This window comes from Mercenaria mercenaria, chromosome 10 (assembly GCF_021730395.1).
Source record: "Mercenaria mercenaria strain notata chromosome 10, MADL_Memer_1, whole genome shotgun sequence".
Classification (NCBI taxonomy): domain Eukaryota; kingdom Metazoa; phylum Mollusca; class Bivalvia; order Venerida; family Veneridae; genus Mercenaria; species Mercenaria mercenaria.
Window position 1 is genome coordinate 70,048,838 of NC_069370.1, and position 24,444 is coordinate 70,073,281.

The 24,444-nt window shown below is 35.2% G+C and overlaps 1 protein-coding gene across 8 annotated transcripts in view; it reads left to right on the top strand.

Annotated features, from left to right (window-relative positions):
* The window catches only part of LOC123560653 (thrombospondin type-1 domain-containing protein 7A-like), a 443,009-nt gene that overhangs the window by 407,737 nt on the left and 10,828 nt on the right, over positions 1-24,444 (top strand). For all 8 annotated transcript variants that reach the window (XM_053553308.1, XM_053553307.1, XM_053553309.1 and 5 more), the window contains 2 exons: positions 11,004-11,213; positions 19,174-19,264. In XM_053553308.1, coding sequence (XP_053409283.1) covers positions 11,004-11,213; positions 19,174-19,264 — 301 coding nt within the window. The remainder of the gene's footprint in view (positions 1-11,003; positions 11,214-19,173; positions 19,265-24,444) is intronic.

Here is a 24,444-nt window from a genome sequence, read left to right on the forward strand (position 1 = left end):
GGGGGGGGTCGGATGACAAAGAATTTTTAATGTTCAATCATGGGTTTAATAATAATGTTCAATATGATTTCATTACTATCATAGATGTACTCTGAAAATATAAAACAACAGATAGTAAATATAAACAAGAAATAACAAACATCATTTGACAGATGACAGCTGTCAAAAAGGTAAACAAACGAGCATTACAATAGGTGTGGTGGCGCGTAACTGACCGCTCTAAACACAGTAATTTATAACTCGTAATAATTCATTAAATACATGAAATATCAATACAGAATTTCAGTTATATCAAGAAATATGATTACAAAGTACATAAATGCTAATTACCTGAATATATGTAGAATATATCCGAAGATATTTGGTTTTATTTGCACAGTATCAACAAATAAACGTTTTCAAAACATTGACCATTTATGAGTGACCAGATCGTGATTGGTTGGAATAAGTCACATGCATAAATATTAGTAAGATTAGTAAAGGAGGCGATGATTTACTTCCCTTATACTATATATAAATATTGGAGGATTTGGTAAAAGTACGGAACACCAGACAGGACATTAACGGGGAAAATGAAATAAAACAACTAAAACATTAAGGATTTATAGGTACCACTATTACCCTACGACATACTCCCCCTGCTTCGAAAATGGCGTCCCGACATTTAACATGCAAAATGAAGCAAACCATTTTGTATAAATGTAAAATAAAACGACTATGAAACAATGTTTTCTAAAGTAACATCACGTGAAGTATCAAAATACATTACACATGATACATAAATAAGAATACATGATATTATGTGGTGAATAAATAAATGAAAATGTGTATATCATTTAGAATATTTTGATATGTGTGAGGTTTATGTGTGTATTTTATTTGATATGCGGACGTAATCCATAATTCATATCTCCATCAGACCTCGAGATCACAATATATCACTATACTGTCAACATGAACATATTCATTCAAATAAAACTTTCAGCTCAATCCACATACACTCTGTTTACTGTTATTTCAATGTTTATGATCACTTTTATTAAAATATTTCTCTATGTACACTGTCTGTCACTAGTAAAAAATCCAATCCTTAGATTGTTGCCATCGTGGTAATTCGCGTGCGAATCGGTCGTCCGTATGTCTGTTCAGAAGACGTATCTATTGCAAAACTGTCATCACTACGTTGTCTATCCAGTACGCTCTCACTATATGAATTTCTTCTGTTTGGATATTGATCACTGCATGTACCTCTTCTAGCTGGGATAATGTATTTCGGTACTGATTTATTTGATTTGTCTTCCGGTGGAGTAGGAATGTCTTTTGCTGGCAATGATTTATCTTGGTAAGTATCTGCACTGACCTCTACTTGAAGATCTGTGGAAGTATCTTCCAGGTAAGTATTATTGTTTCCAATCTGAGTACTTTGATTTTCATTTTCCAGGTTAGTATTTTGAACTTCTTGCTTAGTGGTAGAAGCAGGTTTCTGTGTAGCGTCCTTGTCTTTTTGCCTTAGGTGAATCTTTTCGTACTACAAAGACTGGTATATCCGGATTCGGTTGCTCAATAACCACGTATGGAGTATCTTCCCACTTGTCCGCTAATTTGCATTTCCTCGGAGAGAAACGTTTCGCACCAAAACTAGATCACCTGGTACAATAGTTGAGGCTTTAGCACGAGTATCGTATCGCCTTTTGTTGGTCTCTGCTGTATGTCGTGCTGTTTCTTCTGCTTTCTTATATGCATTGGAGAGGTGTTCCCTGAGTTTTCGGACGTATTCATGTTGGTCTTTGCTATCAGATTCATTGCTAGGAAGTCCTAGAAATGCATCGACTGCTAGTTTTGGATGACGACCAAACATTAGGTAATATGGAGAATATCCAGTACTGTCGTGGATGGTCACATTGTATGCATGAACTAGAGGAGCTACGTAGGACTTCCAGTCAGATTTTTCATTTTTTCCAATGTCCCTAGCATCTTTAGAAGTGTAGAGTTGAACCTTTCAACTTTTCCGTTACCGATCGGGTGGTAAGGAGTAGTATGACTCTTGGAGATGCCAGCTAGGTTGCAGAGATCTTTAATAAGTACCGACTCAAAGTATGCTCCTTGGTCGCTATGAATACGAGCCGGAAATCCATAATGTACAATGAATTGCTCAAATAACACTCTGGCGGTGGTCTTTGCAGTCTGGTTCTTGGTGGGATAGGCTTGAGCATACCTGGTGAAGTGGTCGGTAACTACCAAGATATTTTCAAACCCACCCTTTGACCTTTCTAGACTGAGAAAGTCGACGCACAATATTTCCATGGGTGCCGATGATCTGATGTTCACAAGTGAAGCAACGTTTGGGAAAGTCTTTCGTCTGATGCATCTAGCGCACTGTTGTACTTTTTCCTGGATCCAAGCATCCATACCGGGCCAAAAGAAACGTTGTCTGAATAGGTAAGTAGTTCTGTCACGCCCTTGATGACCCAAGTCGTCGTGAAGAGTAAGGAAAATTTCTTCCCGTAGGTCCTTCGGTAGAACTAGTTGGAGGTACTCTTGGTTTTTCAAGACACCACGACGATACAAGACGTTGTCTCTAATCTCTAGCTTGTCCCATTCCTTGAGGTATTAGTCACTGCAGGATCTGTTGAGCAAGTCCGCTTAGCGGATGGTCTTGTTCCTTCCTTTAGGTGAGTAAGAATTTGGGATATTGTAGCATCGTCATGTTGTGCTTTTCTCCAGTTCTTCGAGCAAAGAGATTCTGACTCTATCACATGATTGGGGATATCATCCGACGGAGACGATTCGACATCAGGTAAGTTTTCTGGATTTACTAAACTATAGCTTAATGGTGCCTTCTGGATGTCAACAGTTGCAGAAAAGGTAAGTGCTTTTATTACTTCTTTGTCTATAGTTGTGTTGTATTCGTGTTTGTTTTGTTCAAACTGTCTTGATAAGCCATCTGCGTCGGCGTTCTGTTTACCACTCCTGTAGCTGATTGTGTAATCGTAACCGACAGAGCAGCCAACCAACGATGTCCTGTTGCATCAAGCTTTGCGGTTGTTGCACGTATGTCAAGGATTATTGTCTGTCAGAACAACAAACTTGTTTCCGTAGAGGTAATCATTGAATTCTCTGTGATGGCCCATTTTAGTGCCAGAAATTCCAGTTTGTGTGCTGGATAATGTCTCTCTGATTGTTTAAGGCTTCTGCTGCGTAAGCTACGACTCTTTCAGAACCACCTTGTCGTTGGTATAACACCGCCCCAAGACCTGTTGATGAAGCATCTGTATGCACAATGAACGGAAGTTGGTAGTTTGCATACGCAAGTATGGGAGGATGAGTCAACTTTTCAATAATCGTGGTAAATGCTTGTTGTTGTTCTTCTTTCCAAGTGAATGGTACCTTTTTCTTTGAAATCTTCTGTTTCTTGTTTGTTGTGAAAACCTATAAGTAGGTCATTTAGAGGTCTTACAATGGAGGCATATCCTTTGATGAATCTCCTATAATAGCTGTAAAGCCAAGGAATTGTCTGACTTCTTTTGTTGATTTAGGAACTGGCCAAGACTTCACTGCTGCTATTTTATCCGGATCTGCTTGGATTCCTTCCTCTGAGACAACATGTCCAAGGTAAGTAACTTGAGTTTTCAGGAATTCACATTTACTACCTTTTAGTTTCAGGTTATGTTCAGCGAGGCGTGAAAAGACCGCATCTAGTCTATCTAGATGTTGTTCGAACGTGGATGAAAAGATGATTATGTCATCCAAGTATATGAGGCAATCTCTGAGGTTAAGATCCCCCATACACCTCTCCATCAATCTCTGGAACGTTGCTGGTGCGTTTGTGAGTCCAAAAGGCATCCTATTGCATTCGTTAGAAAACCAAGTGGACCAACCGTGAATGCAGTTTTGTGACGGTCTTCTTCCTTTACTGAAACTTGCCAGTATCCTGATCTGAGATCTAGTTTGGAGAAGTATTTGGATCCTGCTAAAAGATGTAGAGTATTCTCTATTCTCGGAATGGCATATGCGTCTCTAATCGTGTGTTTGTTAATTTCTAAAATCTAGGCAAAATCTGATGTTTCCATCTTTCTTCCTTACAATGACAACATTTGATGAGAATGGACTGTTTGAACGTCTGATAGCACCGCAGTCAAGCATTTCTTGCAGATGTTCTTTCACCTCTTGAAATAATCCAGGTGGTATATTTCTGTGCGGCTCTTTAAATGGTTTGTTATCAGAAAGATGAATTTCATGCTCCACTAAATCTGTGTTACCTAAGTCAGTAGGACCCGTTGAGAAAATGTGGTGCCATTTAGAGAACAAATTGTTTAGCAGTTGCTTCTGATCTTCTGTCAAATTAGTGTTGTCTATTTCTACACCAACTGGTAATTCTTCATCCTGTCTAGCTTCATCTACAGTTTGTTGTTGAAGTGTTGTTTTCTTTGTTGTTTCGTCTTTGTTAAACAGTGGTGCTTCCCGTAAAATTGTAACTTCTTGCAGATCACATAAGTTAGACTTAGCTGGAATAGATATTGCTTTTGCTGATAAATTGAAAACACGAACTGGTACTCTTGCAGTTTTTCCAGGGTTACAAAGTTCAACAACTCTTGGACACACACTAACTCTTGAAGAACAATGGTAATCATGACATGGTTCAGTAACTGCAGCTTTTACTGATTTTGCCTTTCTTACAAACCTGTGATGGTCTTTGTCTCATATGGCTGCAATGTAAATCTTTGTGTAGCTTTGACTATGCCTACTGATTCATTGGTGATACTTTGAAATGCCATATCCCAAGCTTCTGGAAGATTTGTGGAAACTGGGTCTGTAATTTCCTCTCTACAAAGACGAATAACATTTGTTCCTATTATAACAGGGATATCTGATTATTTTCCGTCATAGGAACAATCAGAACTGGAACGTCAAATGAAGTGTCCTTCATAAAAGGTACGGACATTCTAACTTCAGCATACCCAAGATATGGAACTTTCTGTCCATTAGCTGCATTGATCTGAAGATGAAATCGTTAATTGACAATAACTGTGGTTTTGGATTAAGGGAGTTGTAAAATTCAACTGACATCGTTGTTATCATTGAACCAGTATCGACTACGCCTTTTGTATGCTTTCCTTCTATTTCAATGTCTCCGATGTTGTTACTTCCAATTATTCTATCAAAAATGAATTTTCTCTTGGAGCTTTCTTGTTTTCCATTGTCTCCTATCTGCCCCCCGACAGAGACGCCTTTGAGTTTAAAGTACTCGTCTTATCTTCATTTTCATTTTTCTTCCGTGTTTGTTCGTTATCTCTATTTAGCTCTCTATATTCTCTGTCATTTCCTGTTCTAGCACTATCTTTATCGTCATTGTTTGGAGTATATCTTCTCTCATGTCCATTCTCTTTGTAGTTTCTTTCTTCATATTCTCTTCTATCTCTACTGTCTCTATAATTTCTGTAATATCTTTGTTCTTTCTCTTTATCTAAGTAATCTCTTCTATCATTTCTTCTGTCTCTTGGGCTATATCTTCTTCTATCTCTATATTCCTTATATCTATCATCGTTTCTACTCCCTTTACCGTAATCTCTGTAATATTTCTCATTACTTCTACCGTCTCTTCTATAAGCTCTCTCATATCTATCATATCTATTATATCTGTCGTCATATCTTCTGTGTCTTCCATTGTCACCATTATGTTTATCATCAGCTCTTCCATCTCTTCCATAATCTTTAACATATATATCATCAACTCGTTTGTCGTTTCCATAATATCTCTTTTCCCTACTGCTGTATTCCTCGTCTTTCCTGTGATATTCTGTATCTGCTCTATTGTCATTTCTGTACCTTCTTCTATCTACATATTCTGTCTCTCTGTCTTACTGATTTCTGTTTCCAGCTGCTTCATCCTTTCTACTAAGTCTTGTAATACTGTCATCTGTTCATGTGTTTCTGTTTGTCTCTTCAGTGTGTGTAGTTTCTCCTCTCTTATGGGTTCTTCTAGAGCACTTTTCATTTCGTTCTCTTCTATTCTAACTTTCCTTCTCAATTCTTCAAACGTTCTTGCAGTCTCAAAGTACATTCTTGTAGCATTCTTTAGGTCTTCATTATAAAGTTGCCTCCAAAACCTTGTCTTAAGCATTTCATCCTTTTGACTCTCTTGTATATGTCCTTTCTCTATAGCTGTTTGTATAATACTCTCTAATCTAATACCCCATTCTGCAATTCCTTCATCTCTTTTCTGTCTTGCCATGTAAAATTCTGTTAAAACAGATTCTCCAGATCTAACATTTCCATATACACTTTCCAGTTTGTCTATGATATTTCTTGTTGTTGTCGACGGAGGTATTGTTAGCAAAATTTTTCTCGTCTGTCCACAAAGAGAATTTCTAACTGCCTGTCTCAGCAAACTTTCTTCATACAACCCAGACTTCATAATAACTTCCACTTCTATCTTCCATTCCTCGAATGTTGTTTCAGTCAAACTGGGCACTGTTGGTTTAAGCAATTTTCCTGTCCAATGGTTATTTCCTTTTGCAACATGTTCATCCTCTTTCTTTTCTTTGTGCTCTGATTCAGTGTTTCTGTATTTTTCACTTTCGACGTCTTCCTCTAGCTTACTTAACGTTTTCTCTTGTACGTTAAGAGCACGTTCTAATCTCTCCTTTTCATCTTTCAGCTTCCGTAACTTTTCTGCTTTCTTTCCTTGCATTTCTTTCTTTAACTGTAAGTCCTCCAGTCTTTTCTTTTCTTTTTCCTTTCTTTGCATGTCTTTCAATAATTTGTTTCGTTCTATCTTTTCTTCAACATTTCTTTTCTGTATCTGTAGTTGTTCAATCTTTTGTTTAAGTTCAAGTTCCTCATCATTTTCATTATAACTAAATTCTCTATCACCTCTTATTTCTTCCCCATATACTACATCTTCTCCTTTCAAGGCTTTTACTATAGGTTCATCTTCCATATGCTTTCTCGACTCTAAATGTCTACGTGACCTGTCTAATTTTTCACTTGTCTGTTTGTACTGTCGTGTAGTTCTGTTTGTATTGTGTTCTAGTTCTATATTTTCTTGTTTATTCTCCTTTTCTTTATCCTCTAACCACTTCATTTCTCTTTCTATTCTCAATAATTCATCCTGTTCACCTTCTACGTTCGAACTTTCATATATTGGTGTTCCTATATTTATACACGTTTCTGTGTTTTCTTGGTCTAAATCATCCAGTGTAGTGTATAAAGACTCATCAAGACTTTCATCACTTCTTTCATCACTTATTTCTCCATCACTTTGATCATTATCATACACCATACCTTGCTCTTTGGTGCCTTCAGCATTTTCATCAATGTTCAAATATTTACTCATTAATTTCTGTCTTCCTTCCATCATTCTTTTACGTTCTTTCATTTCTTCTAGCTGATTTTGTTTTTCTATAATTTCCCTCCTTCTATCTAACTTTGCACGTTTTTCACTCCTAATTCTATCTTGTTGTAATTTTAATTCTCTCAGTTCTTGCTCCTGTCTCTCCTTTAGTTCTCTATCTAGCTCTTCTAACATCCTCTTTTCTTCTTCCTCCTCTTTCCTCCTTTGTTGTTCTATCCTTCTCAATTCTCTATCTGATAAGTACTGAGCCATGGTAATAGTCAAGTTACTTCACAAAGAAATATATCTAATTGATAAGATGTCTCTATTATCCACCGTACTTTTCAAACTTTCGACTGTTTTCATTCAGTTTCAGGCAACCATATATTTCATAATTTATTGTTATCAAGTGTCTTTTCACAGTTATGCCTCTATATGTACTCCATACATTCAATAATCACTTCAAACATTCAATTTCTCATTCATAAAGTTTCAGAGTTCATTCTCTATTACAAACAAGCTTCAAACTAAGTTTTTCAACACATTCAATGGTGGCCCTTTCTGTGCACCATATATTCGGCAGTGTTTCACAGAATTTCTATTTCACCTCTGTTTCATTTCAATTTCAGTAATATTAGTTCTACTTCACTTTATCTTTATTTCAATTCACTTTAGCTCCAATACACTTTATTTCTACTTCACTGCACTGAGTTATTTTTCACTTTTCACTTAACTTCTAATTTACTTCAGTTCTACTTCACTTTGTTTCTACTTCACTCTACTTCACTCCTTTTGCAGCTTCAGTTTTACTTCACTTTATTTCTACTTCAATTTACTTCACTCCTTTTCAACTCTAGTTTTACTTCACTTTGTTTCTACTTCACTTTTCTTCACTTTTTCAGCTTCAGTTTATTTTACTTTATTTCTACTTAGATTTACTTCACTCCTTTTCAACTGCAATTCTTCTTCCTTTATTTATAATTCACTTTGTTCTATTTCACTCTACTTCTATGTTTCACTTTAGTTCTATTTCACTATAGTTCCACCATACTATACTTCATTTTCACTTTAGTTCTATTTCATTTCACTTTTATTTCACTGTGTAGTTCTGTTTCACTTCATTTCTACTTCACTCCACTGTTATTTCACTGCAGTTCCTTTCAATTCAATGATATTTCATTTCACTTTTATTTCATTGTAGTTCTTTTTCACTTAAGTTCTGCTGTACTTCATACACATATGAGTCTATAATTCTGCATCTGCTGAATATACTCTATATTTTCAAATATATTCTACCCTTGTTTCTCCTTTTTACATTCCACTTCAATTTAATTCATGTTTTCAGCACTTGCAATTCAACAGTATGTATTTCAGAAAATTATTTTCAATTTTCTATTTTTGACTCAATGTATTTCAACTGCCTTTCATGTATATTTTTGTATATGTTATGTGTTGTTGTGTGTAACTGTTCTATTTTAATATTTCTATGTGTGTAAATAAAATATCTCTATATATTTTATTGTATGTATATATTGATATATTGTATGCAATAAAAAAAAGGAATTGAAAAAAGAAAGAAAAAATTGTTCCGGCGTCAAGAATCGATCCTGGGTCGTGAGTTTACAAAGCGAGCATCTTACGCATTAGACCACTGAGACGGTAAGTAAATACAGTAGCAAGTATCGATGCGATTAAAATTAAGCCGTGTACTGGAACAGCGACTATCGATTTTACGGCAGATGAAAAAATTTAACGCAAAAACGGCTAAGTAGCTGTCTGATCAAAACCGATGAATTACCGGTAATCAACAAACAGTTTTTTAAGTAATGAATACGCAAACAAATGGACACTTTAACATAGAAGAAGGAAATATATATTATATCTTTGTATAAACAGACAAAATCCGTTTGCACACCGATATAAAACTAATATACAGCGCTGTACAGTGGAATTCAACTATACCCTTTATAAGATGTCTGGCTACCCAACAGTTTATCAACTATATAGGGAATATATCAATCAACTATATAGGAAATATATCATATAAGAAATATAGGACTGGTTAGTTTGGTATTAATCAATGATGCTGAAACAAAAGTATGAAAGTGCCCTTGAAGTCTTACGAAAAGTATATCTTCGAATCTAAATCAATGACAATGATGGACCAAAATGTCACACAAAAATATACCACAACAAACTAGTTTAACAAAAAGTACATAAAAATAATGATCACATGTGTGAAAAAGAAAGTCACTCACCACACCTTGCACGTCTGTCACAACAAAAATCCTTATATCACAATATCACAAATGTTTATACACAATGTCTGTATCACAATTTGATCACAGTTAAAGTTACATCCAAAAGCACTATCACTATTCCATCCTGTTGCTTAAAGTTCCTGTTGAAGTCCTGTTTTCCATTCCAAACGTATCCGCGGTGCACGATTAATCCGTTCTGAAGAGTTGCATGCATGCAGGCAAGCAGGCAGGCAGGTCCCTGGTGTGTAAGTATTCCAGTTAATCCAAAGCATCCCATTCATCCATTAAATAGGTAGGCCACTAGTTATCACTATGAACTATGGAATAAATCTCCAATAGCTGATTCATTTATTTCACTATGCACTATTCCAAGGCAACCCATATAAAACGTTGGGCGCCATTTGTCACCCTTCTTTTGCTCCCAACTAGCTCAAGTATGTTATAGTTGTAGATGACTTGGCTACATGGCTGTATGAGGGGGGGTCGGATGACAAAGAATTTTTAATGTTCAATCATGGGTTTAATAATAATGTTCAATATGATTTCATTACTATCATAGATGTACTCTGAAAATATAAAAAACAACAGATAGTAAATATAAACAAGAAATAACAAACATCATTTGACAGATGACAGCTGTCAAAAAGGTAAACAAACGAGCATTACAATAGGTGTGGTGGCGCGTAACTGACCGCTCTAAACACAGTAATTTATAACTCGTAATAATTCATTAAATACATGAAATATCAATACAGAATTTCAGTTATATCGAGAAATATGATTACAAAGTACATAAATGCTAATTACCTGAATATATGTAGAATATATCCGAAGATATTTGGTTTTATTTGCACAGTATCAACAAATAAACGTTTTCAAAACATTGACCATTTATGAGTGACCAGATCGTGATTGGTTGGAATAAGTCACATGCATAAATATTAGTAAGATTAGTAAAGGAGGCGATGATTTACTTCCCTTATACTATATATAAATATTGGAGGATTTGGTAAAAGTACGGAACACCAGACAGGACATTAACGGGGAAAATGAAATAAAACAACTAAAACATTAAGGATTTATAGGTACCACTATTTACCCTACGACACAATGGTAGGCAAGAAAATGATTCTACATGTTTGCCAGTGTCAGACAGTTGTTTTCCCAACCCTTGGAACAGCTTGGATAAGTGACCTTGCTAGCACTGTTTCTCATTCCCTGCTGTTTCTTACATTTGGAAACCCTGTCTTACACAGACAGCTAGGCATTTTAGATCTGTATAAAGTCTATCAATTTGCTATTGAACACATTCACTTTGCCCAGTAATTGTTTGATTACTGGTATACTAGTGAGCTTGCGCCAGAAACGTATATTTGAAATGACCAATGAATATTTCTTCCTTTTTTCAGGTGGATGTGAAGAACTAGCCAGACCAGCTACTGTGTTAAACTGTAATCCACTGTGCTCTCTACTCAATTCTATCTGCAATGACACCAACCACTGTGTATGCCTTCCAGGTCATGAGCCAGTGTACAACCGTCTGAATGTCCTTATAGAGTGTATCAAGATGGACAATTCTACTGATGCTAGTCCTGCCTCGGACTCTGTCACTTTACCCAGTAAGTAATTTGTTTAGAATAACAGGACTTACTGAAAATACAATCTGAAGTACAAATGTATTACATTCTCTCATTATATTTACCCTAATAAAGTATTAACTACATTTCCTTGTCTGTAACTTTCTGACACAGTAATCCAACATGGATTATGTTTTTAGTATGTACTTTATCCTTATAACTAATCTGTGTGTTCCATAACATTAGATATATTGACATATAAATACTCATTATATAGATTGTGCTGTGTGAATGGTCTATATTCAGGTTAAAGTCAAAGTTAGAAAAAAAGTGTAAAAAATATATTTCTAATGTTATGATTACAATGTATCATAATATATATTTCTAATGTTATGATTACAATGTATCATAATATAATGTACATTTGTAATTAAACAATTATTGAATGGCTTGTTGGCCAGTAATCAAAACTATGTAAGCTATTCTTTAGGAATATACTAAATACTTGATTTAGAGTACCTTCGTTCTATTATTTACATATATAAGGATCCTTATAAATATGGGAGATCACTGACTCTTGTTAATAGAAACAACCTTTTACTCGTCTTTAAAGGCAGTTTGAGTAGATTAAGATGTCAAGAAGAAATTTGCAGTCAAGCGAACATGACACTAAAGTAATAATGAACTTTGACAGTTTTTCTTGAAAGCCATTAACTTGCTTACAGTTTTGATTTGTTCTATCATGTGGCAAACAATTTTGTGCTTCCTTAAATCTCTAGGTTAACATTATCTTTCTTCAAGAAAGCACTATCCACAATCAATGAATAGCATTAAATATACTTACAGCGCATAGATGGAAGACTGTGTGATCACCTTTCACTCAGAGTTATGGATATAAAGTATTTAAGCTGGAATCAGTGATCATTTGAGTCATACTAGTGATATGTTAGAGAATTTTAGTTATTTAAACATATAATGTGGATCCCATTCAAGACACAAGGTTTAATTACAGTTTTTACAAGATTTTAATTATTTTCATAAATTCCCATGACCTTTGAAATGTTCAGTACAATGTAATATGCATATTTCGCCAATCAAATCTTTATGTAACTCGTGCAAATGCTACTGAATTGGAAAGGAATTCATTTAACCTTTAGCCTTCTGGCCGCAAGTGATTTTGCCTTTGCGAACAGTGCAGACCAAGATCAGCCTGCACGTCTGTGCAGGCAGATCATGCTCTGCACTGTTCGCTATACAGTCAGTAAATTTTCAGTGAACAACCCTTCCAGTAATAAAATTTAATGATATTGCCAAAATTGAATGATGGACCAGTCCATTTTAGAAATTTAGCAGGGTTAAGGTTAAAGATGTTCGCTTTTGTGTTGATATGGTAGAATATTATTTTACATTATCTTCTGTTTGATATTCTATCCTTGCCGACTTTCTAAAGACCATAATTATGTTCTTCCTGATCTATATGCAAACCTGGTTATAACAGTTGCCTTTGTAAATTCTAGATGAAGTTTGAAACTAGGTAGTCTAGTGTTGAAAACTAGGCAACTATGTCGTCATAGAAAAAACCTTGATAACAGTATAGAGGCCACTCTTTTTACCTGATCTATATGAAACCTAGTAAGAATGTTTGTCTTTAAGAAATATAATTAAAGTTTGTAACATGATATTCTGCAGACTAAGTCAAATCATAGAAAAGATGTGTTAACACATTGGAACATAGTTTAATTGTGTGTCTTTTCACTTTTTGTGCCCCATAAATTTTAGGCAGTGGCACTAATATTTATGCTTGTATGTCCATCCATCCATCTATCTCTGTGTGTATTTGTGTATATCTTAAACAATATTTGATCTAGAGTGATAAAACAGTATGAAATTGTTATTCAGCATGTGCAGTTTGGGATTTCACTCAGTAAGACAAGAGTTCTGGCTCTTGGCAGTCAAACTATGCATTAAGGGCCTTAAAGTTTGTGTTGCATGTATCTCAAAAAGTATTTCACCTAGAGTCATGAAACATAGGTTTTTTTTCATGGCCCCCAGGGAGCAGGACAGGTTTTCTCTATATGGCAATTAGGCAAACTTTGAAAACTTTATTCACTGAAACTGCCAGCTTGATTTGAAAATAATTTCACAGCAATATTCATTTAGCAATTTTCTACCAAATTCCTTGAAGAAACAGTTTTTCTTTCAAAACCTGGCCTGCAGGGTCAGGGCTAGTTTTCACTATATGGCTATGTTGTAAGTCTTCTCTCAGGCCACTAGTGCTGTTTGAAAATAATTGTAATGCACTTTTCCTTTGGTGACCTCTACCAAATTTCTTCAAGCCATATTGTTTTGTTAGAAAAACATGGCTGCCAAGGGATGGGGCTTATTCTCTCTACATTATTGTAAATTTTATCTTCCAGAACTGTTGGCTGAGTTTGAAAATAATTGTGTTCCTTGGCCAATCCACTGCTTATTCCTTCAAACTGTCTGTTTTTATTAAAAACATGGTCACCAGGGGACGGCTCTAGTTTTCCCAATATGGCTAGTAGGAAAATTTTAAAAACCTCTGCTGATTACTGCTGGCCATGATTTTTAAAACAATCTCAGGGTATTGTTCCTTGTTAAAAACTTATTTAATCCAGCTGAGAATTCAGAAGAGCAATCTGGGGGCCATCATGGCCCTCTTGTTTCATATTTCTACACATATATTTCAAAGACCTTTTACTTTTTTTTCTGTAAGTAACAGTTTAATGTGGTAGAAGCAACTTATTTAGGAAATATGCATATGTTTAAACTTGTCCATGATTTTGTGCATTGTTGAGACATTGGCAGAATTGTTTTATTTGTTGTTGCAAGGTGATGGCACCAATGTTGGTAAGATTCATGGCTAGGTGCTATGATGGCACTGATGTTGATAATATTCATGGCTTGGTGCTATGATGGCACCGATGTTGGTAAGATTCATGGCTAGGTGCTATGATGGCACCGATGTTGGTAAGATTCATGGCTAGGTGCTATGATGGCACCGATGTTGGTAAGATTCATGGCTAGGTGCTATGATGGCACCAATGTTGGTAAGATTCATGGCTAGGTGCTATGATGGCACTGATGTTGGTAAGATTCATGGCTAGGTGCTTTGATGGCATCTATGTCTCTAATGCTTTCTTGACACTGATGTCATTTAGGTTTATGCCTAGTGCTGTCATAGCACAGGGCCCTCGATTGACCGTTTTTACCACCGAATATCGGGTGCTTCCCCCGCTAAAATAGTATCCTTTTTTCCCCCTCCAGAGAAAAAAAAGTCCCCCCTTTCAGGGCATTCGTTGACCCGAGGTCCTGGGTTTTGACCCGCGAAAATTGAGAAAAACTCGTATTTGACCTGCACAGAATTTGCCCAGTTCATCCCGATGACTCACTTAAATTTTCTTTGACGCATCTCGAGTTCAAAAGTTCTGTCCCTTGTCAATCAAAATCCCAGTCAATTTCAATATTGTTCACCGTCATAAGCAGAAGTATGGCAGTAGGCAGAGCGTCGTATGTTAATTAGCTACTAACAGATGTCAATCACGCCACGCGCTGATTGACACATGGTCATCTCGCGGTTTGTATTCAGTACAATAAACCCTGTCATTATCAAAGGTATTTATATCCTATTGATCAATGTGTAAAAGTTAATGGATAAACAATGCAGCTTTAGATTATCATGTTTGCACCACTTGTTAATTAGCGATGTGCAACTTTTGTTGTATTGTTATATGTCTTGCCTACAAATAAAAATTGCCTTATCTTATTACTAAATAGAACAAAAATTTGGATAATTAAAATCATTATTTTGTTTGCTTGATACGATTACATGAGCCGGTCAACCGTTACGGTATATAGAAAGTTTATTATCATTGCCGAGGCTTTGTTTGGTCCAAAATAAATTAAATGCTTTAAATAAGCAGAAATTATAAGTATTGAATAGGTATGGTGAAAAAAAAAAGAAATTTAAAACAGGTATTTCATCAAGAATTTTAAATGTTTACTTTTTGTTTTCCGTATTTGTCACCCATTTTCGCGACCGTGATTTTCGGACATTTTTATCATTTCTTACAAGATTATTCTAGTACAGTCTAAATAAAAAGCCATTTAAAAGTCTGCATTTAAGAAAAATATGATCACTGTTGCAAAAGCAGCTGTTATTTTGAAGCATTTTTCGATATTAAAATCATGCAAAGGCACCAAACCCCAACAACTAAAATATAAATTGATTAAAAAAATCTGTAATGATAAATATTTAATGTACTTGTTTTAGGTAAAGTTTGTGGAAGATGCATTAATAACGATTATAGCTTGACCCCTGAAAAGCTGATCTTGACATGACATAATTGCAGTTACCAGCAGTACATTTGAGAAAAAGAAACAGTTTTAATGAAAGTTATACGCATTATAGTTCTTACATAGTATGTTATTCTTTGAAGGCAATGAAAATTCCCCCTTTTGGCTAAAACTACGCGAAAATTCTCCTTTTTTGTTCATACTTGCACCACATATTATACAGACAAATCATTGGATGTACTTTACAACTTGAACAGACACTCTTTCTGTAGCTTCTTCTGATGCATGTATCTGAGAATCTCAAACTCGGTTAAATACGAAATGATACAATGATACTAAAATGTGACAAACACTAGTCTTACTAAATTTGGTGTATGCACTAGGGTCAAGTATAATTTTCTTGCTGTGAAAAGGACTAAAAGCACAACACTTCTGGCTTTTTTTGTCCACTCTGTATCTCCTAAAGCCCTTGAAGGATTTTCATTAAACTTGGGTCAGGTCAGGTGATCACCTCATCAAGACAATATGCAGAACTCATGAGTCAGCCATGTCGACTCAAGGTCAAGGTCACAACTCAAGGTCAAAGGTTTCAGCCTTCCATTTTGTGTCCGCTCTGTTTCTCCTAAACCCCTTTAAGGATTTTCATCAACCCTTTCACTATCCATAACAGCGGCAGGGGATTTAGCTGTCTTTTAGACTGCCTTGTATATGTTAAAATTATGACCTGTGACATTTGTAGAGATAATGATCAGTCAACTCTTAATGGACTCTAACAGGTATTTGCATTGAAAATTTGTTCCCTCCTTGGAAAACAAGCATGCGATATAAGAATTTGTCTTATGTATTTAGCCAAGGAGAGAGGGTAGTGGTTGTGACATGAATGGACTTGTAAAGCAGCTGGTCTCTAGAGTATGTTATACAGACTTGATTGATGAATATTCATATGTATAGACTTTACTGGAATTTCTGCCATGGCTTGATTGTTTGTTTATTTTTCTGAAGCAAACAAAATAAAGATGTTGGTCAGTTACAATAATTTGTTGTTTGAGACAGAGTTCAAACACCTAAAAGTCTGGTAACATCTTTTGTTTGTTTATCAATATCATATTCTCTGGACAGGTGCTTTGTAAAATGGAAACAAATTTGCAAAAGGTGTAGGACTAAAGTTAATGTTATTATCTCCCCTGAATATTAAATTAGTCAAAGGTACATCCGGTAGTTTTTGGGGGGGCCAGAAAATGTATTTGGAAGTTAAATGTAATTTGTTTTCAGAAGAAATACTTGATAGTAGATTAACCCTTAAGAATAATATTAAGAAGACATTGTAAAAAGGAGCTTTTCTGACAGTTAGAACCTCAAATAAACCTATATTTTTCATGTTCTTGGCAATACTGCTTGATATTAAACCAAATTAGCACTTTTACCTATGAGGGTTCCATCATTTTGTAGATACTAGGAATAAGTTGAAAAATAATTGTCATCAGACCGCAAGGGGTTTCACAGTAATTTAACACTGCGTTTAGGAATACACTCAGAAAATAACAATAAAATGTTTTTCAGAATTACAATTCTATAAGAAGTTGAATTAGAGCATATAGCGGTGACTGGCGCAAGTTGTAAAGTCATTGCCGTCAACCACATATAGGGTGATGTAGATCCTTTCTCAAAATACTTCCCTGTATGCTAAATATACTTTTAATGGCTGAGGAACGCCAAAAAATTGGCAAAAGAACATGTGACATTTATAAATCCTTCATTCATTAAAGTAGTCATTGTACATTTGTATATTGTTTTAGCATCCTTTAAATTCAGACACTTCTCACATTTGCCCACTTTTGGCTTTTACGACGTCTTGTGTTGGCCACATATTGTAATCATCGCAGCTTTTTATGTCACTTTGGAACACAATATCTGAATGTCCTCTTGAAAATCTTACAAACTAGTATCAAGGAAACATTCTGATGCCTTTTAACATATTACAAGTTCTTCAAGAGGATATTGTGGAGTTATTCCATATTCAACAAAGAATCTTCAAGCATCACCATTTTTACATGATATGTTTGATTACTCAAATGCATAAAACAAAAACTGTTCAACAACTAATTATGTCAATTATTTGAAATATGGCAGCATGACTTCGGAATTATTTACTCAAATATTTGAACATACAGCACAAATGCTGACAGTATGCATTGTTATAACAATTTGAAGATGGATCACTTATATATATATATATATGTGAGTGGCGCAACAGTCACGTGTAAGATATATGCAACACCCCTCATGCCCACTACCATTGGCTTCAGCGGAAATCTGTTATTGTAAAAATGAATGTACTCCATGCATGAATCCCAAAGGATCAGAAAATATAACTACACTGAGTCCTAGTATAGGGAAACGATTTACAGCCACCACACGGCACATAAAAACAGCTGTTGTCATTTTTGCATATTTAGTAGTTTTGTGTTGTAAAAATTAAGAGCACGCAATAAAATTGAATATGAGCACTATGACCTATATTTTTCTTTGTTCCTTTTAAGTAGTTTGTGGAAGTCTACAAATGAACAAAATTTAAGCAAATCTGTCTCTTAGAAATACACTGTCAAATATGCTTTTAAACTTGTTATCTGAACATATGTCAAAATGTCTCGTTCAGAACTCAGAAAAAGCATGTAAGAAACCACTTTCTTTTGTTTCCAGATATAAGTGGCCTATATTTTTGTTCATGGCATGATTCAGTCAAAGTACATGTTCAAAGACCAGGTTAATTGGTTATGAAATAGGCTTTCAGAAACAAAATGTCTACTAGATACTTTGGTGACAGAATAAAAGTTTAGACCAGAGTTTCCAGTTTCTTTTCTGTAAGACAATAGTATTAACCCATGGTTAATTACACAAACACTTTAAGTGTATACCAAAGTTTAGAAGTTACTTGGCTGACATGCAATAAGTAATCATTTTGGCTCACATGAAATAAACATAGGCCAAAGTTCAGAACTAAATACTTGGCTCACATGAAATATGTATAGACCAAAGGTTAGATAGTTGCTTTGCTGGCATGTTGAGAGTTCAGTTGTTACTTGCTTGACATAAAATCATTCTAGACCAAAGTTAGATTATTAACTTGGCTGAAATAAAACAAGTATAGACCCAAAGTTTAATTAAATAGTATCTTTTCTGGCATGTACACAAGTAAAGACCAAAGTTTAGAAGTTACTTGGCTGACATGAAATACGTTAATGCCAAAGTTAAATAGTTACATTGCTAACATGAAGTAGATATAGACCAACATTTAATAGTTTCTTGACTGACCTGAGTATATATTTAGTTGCTATGAAATATGTATAGACCAAAGTTAAATAATTACTTGGCTGACATGAAATAAGTTTATGCTAAAATGAAATGTTTACTTTGCTGACACGTACGCAAGTCAAGATCAAAGGTTAGAAGCTACTAAGCCGGCCTATGATAAGTATACACAACGTCCACATCTGACATGAAGATATGTCAAATTAAAACTGATTTGGTTTGTAACTTGCAGAGTTTATGTTATTGTATACCCAGTTGCAGGCTTTGGTATTGCTGTTGGATATTTCTATGGCAGTGTTATATATATAATTTTTGTTGGGTGTAATATAAATTATATGATATTTGTTAGCTACATGATTTGTTTTTCTTATTTCAGCGGATGGTCCAACAAACATATGGATGTATGCAGTTATCGCGGCAGGGACTCTGTTTGTGATATTCCTAGCAGTGGCATGTTACACGATGAGGTACAATGTTGTTTCTTGTATTATCAGTTATAATTATGTCATGTTAAGACATTTTGTTTTTGCCCTGTCTGTCCATCCATCCGTCTGTCCGACACACTTAATTTCTGATGAATAATTGGAGAACTATTTGACCTGGCACCTTAAAACTTCATAGGATGATAGGGCTTACAAAGTTAATGATCCTTATTGATTTTGGGGTCACTTGATCAAAGGTCAAGGTCACAGGGGCATGAACATAGAAAACTGTTTCCAATCAATAACTCAAGAACCACTTGACCCAGAATGTTGAAACTTCACAGGATGATTGGATATGCAGATTGTATGATTCCTATTGATTTTGGGGGTCACTTGATCAAAGTTCAAGGTCATAAGGGCCAGAACATGGAAAACCATTTCAAATCCATAACTTGAGAACCACCTCACCCTGAATGTTTACACTTCATAGGATAATTATACTTGCAGAGTAGATGACCCCTCTTGATTTTGGGGTCAGCAGGTCAAAGGTCTGGGCCACAGGGCCAGAATATGGATAACCATTTCAGATCCATAACTTGAGAGCAATTTGACCCAGAACATTGAAACTTCCTAGGATAATTGGATATGTAGAGTAGATGACCCCTCTTGATCTTAGGACCACCTTTTCAAAAGTCAAGGGGCCAGAACATGGAAAACCAATGTTAATAGTTGACCCAGAACATTGAAATTCAATAGGTAGACATGCTAAATATTGAGTTTGCGGTCACTCATTCAAAGGTCAAGGCCACAGGGGCCAGAACATGAATAACTGTTCCAGATCCATAACTTGAGAACCACTTGACCCAGAACCTTGACAGTTCCTAGAATGATTGGACTTATTGAGTTGTATGTCTCACTCCCCCCAACACACTCCCCTACAAGACCACAAGGACATAAACATTGAAAACCATTTCCATATAGATGACCTAGATGATTGCTATAGCATTTCAGTCATTCAGCCAACCATCAGGATCACAGGTCACTTTGACTTTGGCTCCTGCCACTTATTGACTTCTTGCTTATGACTACCCTTTCGGGGGACACGTGCTTTTCTACAAAATCATCTTCTTATTTATTAGTATTATCCATTCATTAAAAAAGAAATCAAGAGAGAAACTATTTAATGTTTTCCTGTCAAATTTGTCTTTGGTTTGGAAATGCTTTCATACCACAGTATTGTTTGCACTGTTCTTTCTGCTTTAGTATTTCTTTTGCAAGAGATGCATGTTCAAGTAATAAGATAGACTGGCTCCCGTCCGTATGTTTGTTCTTATTTACATCTATCAGTTTTCTTCATTAAGAGGGAAGTAACTCGAGAGGGTTGTTTCTACATTGACATTTTTTATCGCCACTGGCTCCAAACATAGGGACTGGTGAAAGTTGGCTACCAGTGTCTCACAAATTTGTGAGACAAATTCCCATTAATTTCTTTCAGTGACAGTCGGCTGCTATAACTGTGACGTGTTACCTAAGGGATTCATGTGCTAACCATCATTTAATGAGCCGCAGCTAATTTACCGATTTATGGCCTGCGCTCAGGTTGTATTGGGTTATCAGACAACAGGAATGTGTTTTTACATATTTTTTAGAGGAGTGTGTGTGCAAGTTCCCATCTCCAAAACTAATGATTGTATGTATTGAATTGAAACTTCACATGTTTCTTCAGGATAATAAAACTAGGTGATAGCATCAAGTTCCATAACTCTGACATGCATTTTGGCTAAATTATGCCCCACTCCAGACTTAGAAAATCCTGGTTAAAATAAATTTTGAATGCAAGTTCCCATCTCCAAAAACGAATGCAGATGCAAGATTGAAACTCTATAGATATTTTAAAAAAAAATTTAATATAGGGTAATATTCCTGCTTCTGGCAAAACAATTTGAATAGTCGAGCATTGGCTGTCTTAGGGACAGCACTCGTTAAGGTATTAGATGCCTATTATTAATAATAGTAATGTTTATAAAATGGCATTTGCTTGGTATATTCTTAAAGGTGACCGTGTTTCGCACTGTTTTGCAATTTTTAAACAATTTTTACTGTGCCGTTTTTTTTTAAATTTTGTATAACTTATGGTATCTCCTCAAGTTCAAGTAGAGACAAATTTCAAAGTGATGGCCACTATCCAAAACGTTTGCAGAGAATTCATTTTACCATTAATTTTAATAAAAGAAACATCAAACTATTGGTAAACAATTATAAAATACAAAATAAAAATGTCAATATCATTTTTTCTAGGGTGCCTCAAGTAAACAGATTTAATGAGACAGAATTCTAACTTCAACATTGAAAAAATAAGGTCGAATCCTGTGTTTCTGCTTTGAATTTTGCTTACTTCATTCAAAAATAACCTTGGGGCAGATGTAAAACCTACCTAAATTTCTTCCACGATATGTAATCTAGAGAGTGAAAGCAAAATAGAGAACTTTTACCGCATGTAACGCAATATTTTTAAAGATGTGTAACTCTGCCCCTTCTGTTTAAGTAGTAAATTCACTTTGAACAGCCAGAAATCGCTTATCAATTTATTTTTTTTTTCCATTTTTGTACAATAAATCAATTATAAGTCTTGAAAGAAGTAAAAACTTACTAGAAAAAAAAGGAAAATAAGGGAAAAAAATTTGGTCCCAGTAGGGCTTGAACCCACACCCTGCTGAGAATTGCAGTAAAAGTAGGTTTATGGTAGAAATTGAATACTCTTCAAAAAGGAGGTACTCTATTACGCTTCTAATACCTTAAGACACCCAAACACACAGACCAAAAAAATATGATTAACAATATTTATAATTTAAACGCTTTATAAAACACACAGTTCATCACAGAACTGATTTAAAGCTTTGTGTAAAATTTCATTAACCTTAGAACTTTAAACTATGAACTCCAGCGTCTGTCATGTTGTCATTGGAAATAAAAGTGAAAATAATCTACTGACTTGGTGTCATCTAGAACTGGCCTCACTGACGACAAAAACAGATTTCAAGGCGCTAAGCACTTTTAGCTCACCAGCACCTTTTTTTTCTTTGTTTAATAAAAAAAATCATTTAAAATACAAACTTTTCTCCAGTGAAACAATATTATGACCAAACAGTTGGTCAGTTATGTACCAGTACAAGTCTGTTTTTTTTTCATGAAACAAGCGCTTTCTTTTCTATTTTCTTTCATTTCTCCACATAAAAATACATTTTGAACTTTTTATGTACAGGTTAATTTTACCATAACAGTAAACACTTTCTGCAGCTGGTGTTTCTATATTTTAAATTTAATAAAATCTAAACATTCATTAAAAAGATCTTGTCAATGAGTTTATGTCACCTCCAAATAATTATCCACATACAATATTTCACACTTACATTTACTAGTAAACTGTTGAATCATGGATGAGCTCAAGATCGTACTCTTCTAGAAAATAACAAAAACTGATATTTTCTCAAATGACCCTTATCAAATTGGTAAGGAGAACTTGTCATTACATTGGATAGTTAATTACTTTACAATGGATAGGGTTCTCAGTAGTTAACAGTTCACAGGGTTAATCTACGGTTACATTGGCCAACTTTCACCAGACTGTATAGTTCAGCCATCAGACAAATTTGTGCTATTTTAGGGGCTTAAAATTTTCTAATAAAATGTTTCCTGTATTTATATAAAAAATAACCATGCAGCCAGGGAGCCAGGCTAGTAATAAGACAACAATGTAGAGTTTAACAGGGCTATGCAACAGCAGATATGAGTTTAGTTCTTAAAATAGTATAACAGAGTTGACAGAAATATTTTATCTCAGTATTTCTTCATTGTTTCAAAAGTTTCAGTGAGTTGCATAGGAAATAGCATGAACTTACAGTATTGATTTTAAGGTGAACTACTTTTACACCATTATTCACCTGAGCATGAAGTGCTGAAGGTGAGCTATTGTGACCAGTAATTGTCATGTTTGTCTTGATGATCTCTAGGTCAAGTTCGAGACTGGGTCATGTGGGGTTCAAAAAGTAGGTCAGTAGGCTAGATCAAAGGAAAGTCTTGTTAACACTCTAGAGTCCACAGTTTAATTTTAAAACTTATGAGAATTGGTCAGAATGTTTGTCTTGATGTGTTCTAGGTCAGCTTCAAATCTAGGTCATGTGGGGTCAAAAACTAGGACACCCTGTCAAAGCAAAGGAAAAGTTTGTTAACACACAAGAGGCCACACACATTTATGGCCGTATCTTCATGAAACTTGGTAAGAATGTTTGTCTTGATAAAATCTAGGTCAAGATTGAATATGGGTCATCAGGGGTCAAAAACTTGGTCACCCAGTCAAATCAAAGAAAAACTCTGTGTGTGCAATATGGGCTGCATTTTTGACTGGATATTCGTGAAATTTGATCAGAATGATTTTATTGATGAAATCTAGATAAAGTTTGAATCTGGTTCATCTGGGGTCAAAAACTAGGTCACCTGGTCAAATCAAAGAAGAACATTGTGTATGCAATAGGGGCTGCATTTTTATTTGATATGCATGAAACGTGGTCAGAATGTATGTCTCCATGAAATCTCAGATAAGTCTTTATCTGGGTCACGTGGGGCCAAAATCTAGGTCAGATCAAAGAAAAAGCTTGTTTACAGTCTAGGGGCCACATCTTTGATTTTATCTTCATAAAACTTGGTTAGAATGTTATCTTGAAGTCTTGGATGATTTCGAATCTGGGTCACATTGGGTCAAAAACTAGGTCACTAGGTCAAATCAAAGGAAGGCTTGTTTACACACCAGAGGCAACGTTTTTGCTCCAATCTTCCCGAAACTTTGTCAGAATGTTTGTTTTCATGAAATCTTAGATCAGTTCTAATCTGGGTCATGTGGGGTCAAAAACTAGGTCACTAGGTCAAATAAAAGAAAATGCTTGTTTACACTCAAGAGGCCACATTTGTGGTCCAATCTTAATGAAAATTGGTCAGAATATTTGTCTCCATGAAATCACTAGGTCAAACATGTTTACACTGGTATGGTGTGTTACTCAGGTGAGTGACCTTGATCCTCATGTTTACAGGAATTGAAAGTATTTCATACATTTAGGTGCAGTATTCAGTTGTTTTTGTAAATTAAGTGCTATTTTGACACATTCAGATTATGAGAGGTTGAAACATAATAAACGTTCTGTGATCCAAAAATCAGACTTTGTTAGTTAGAA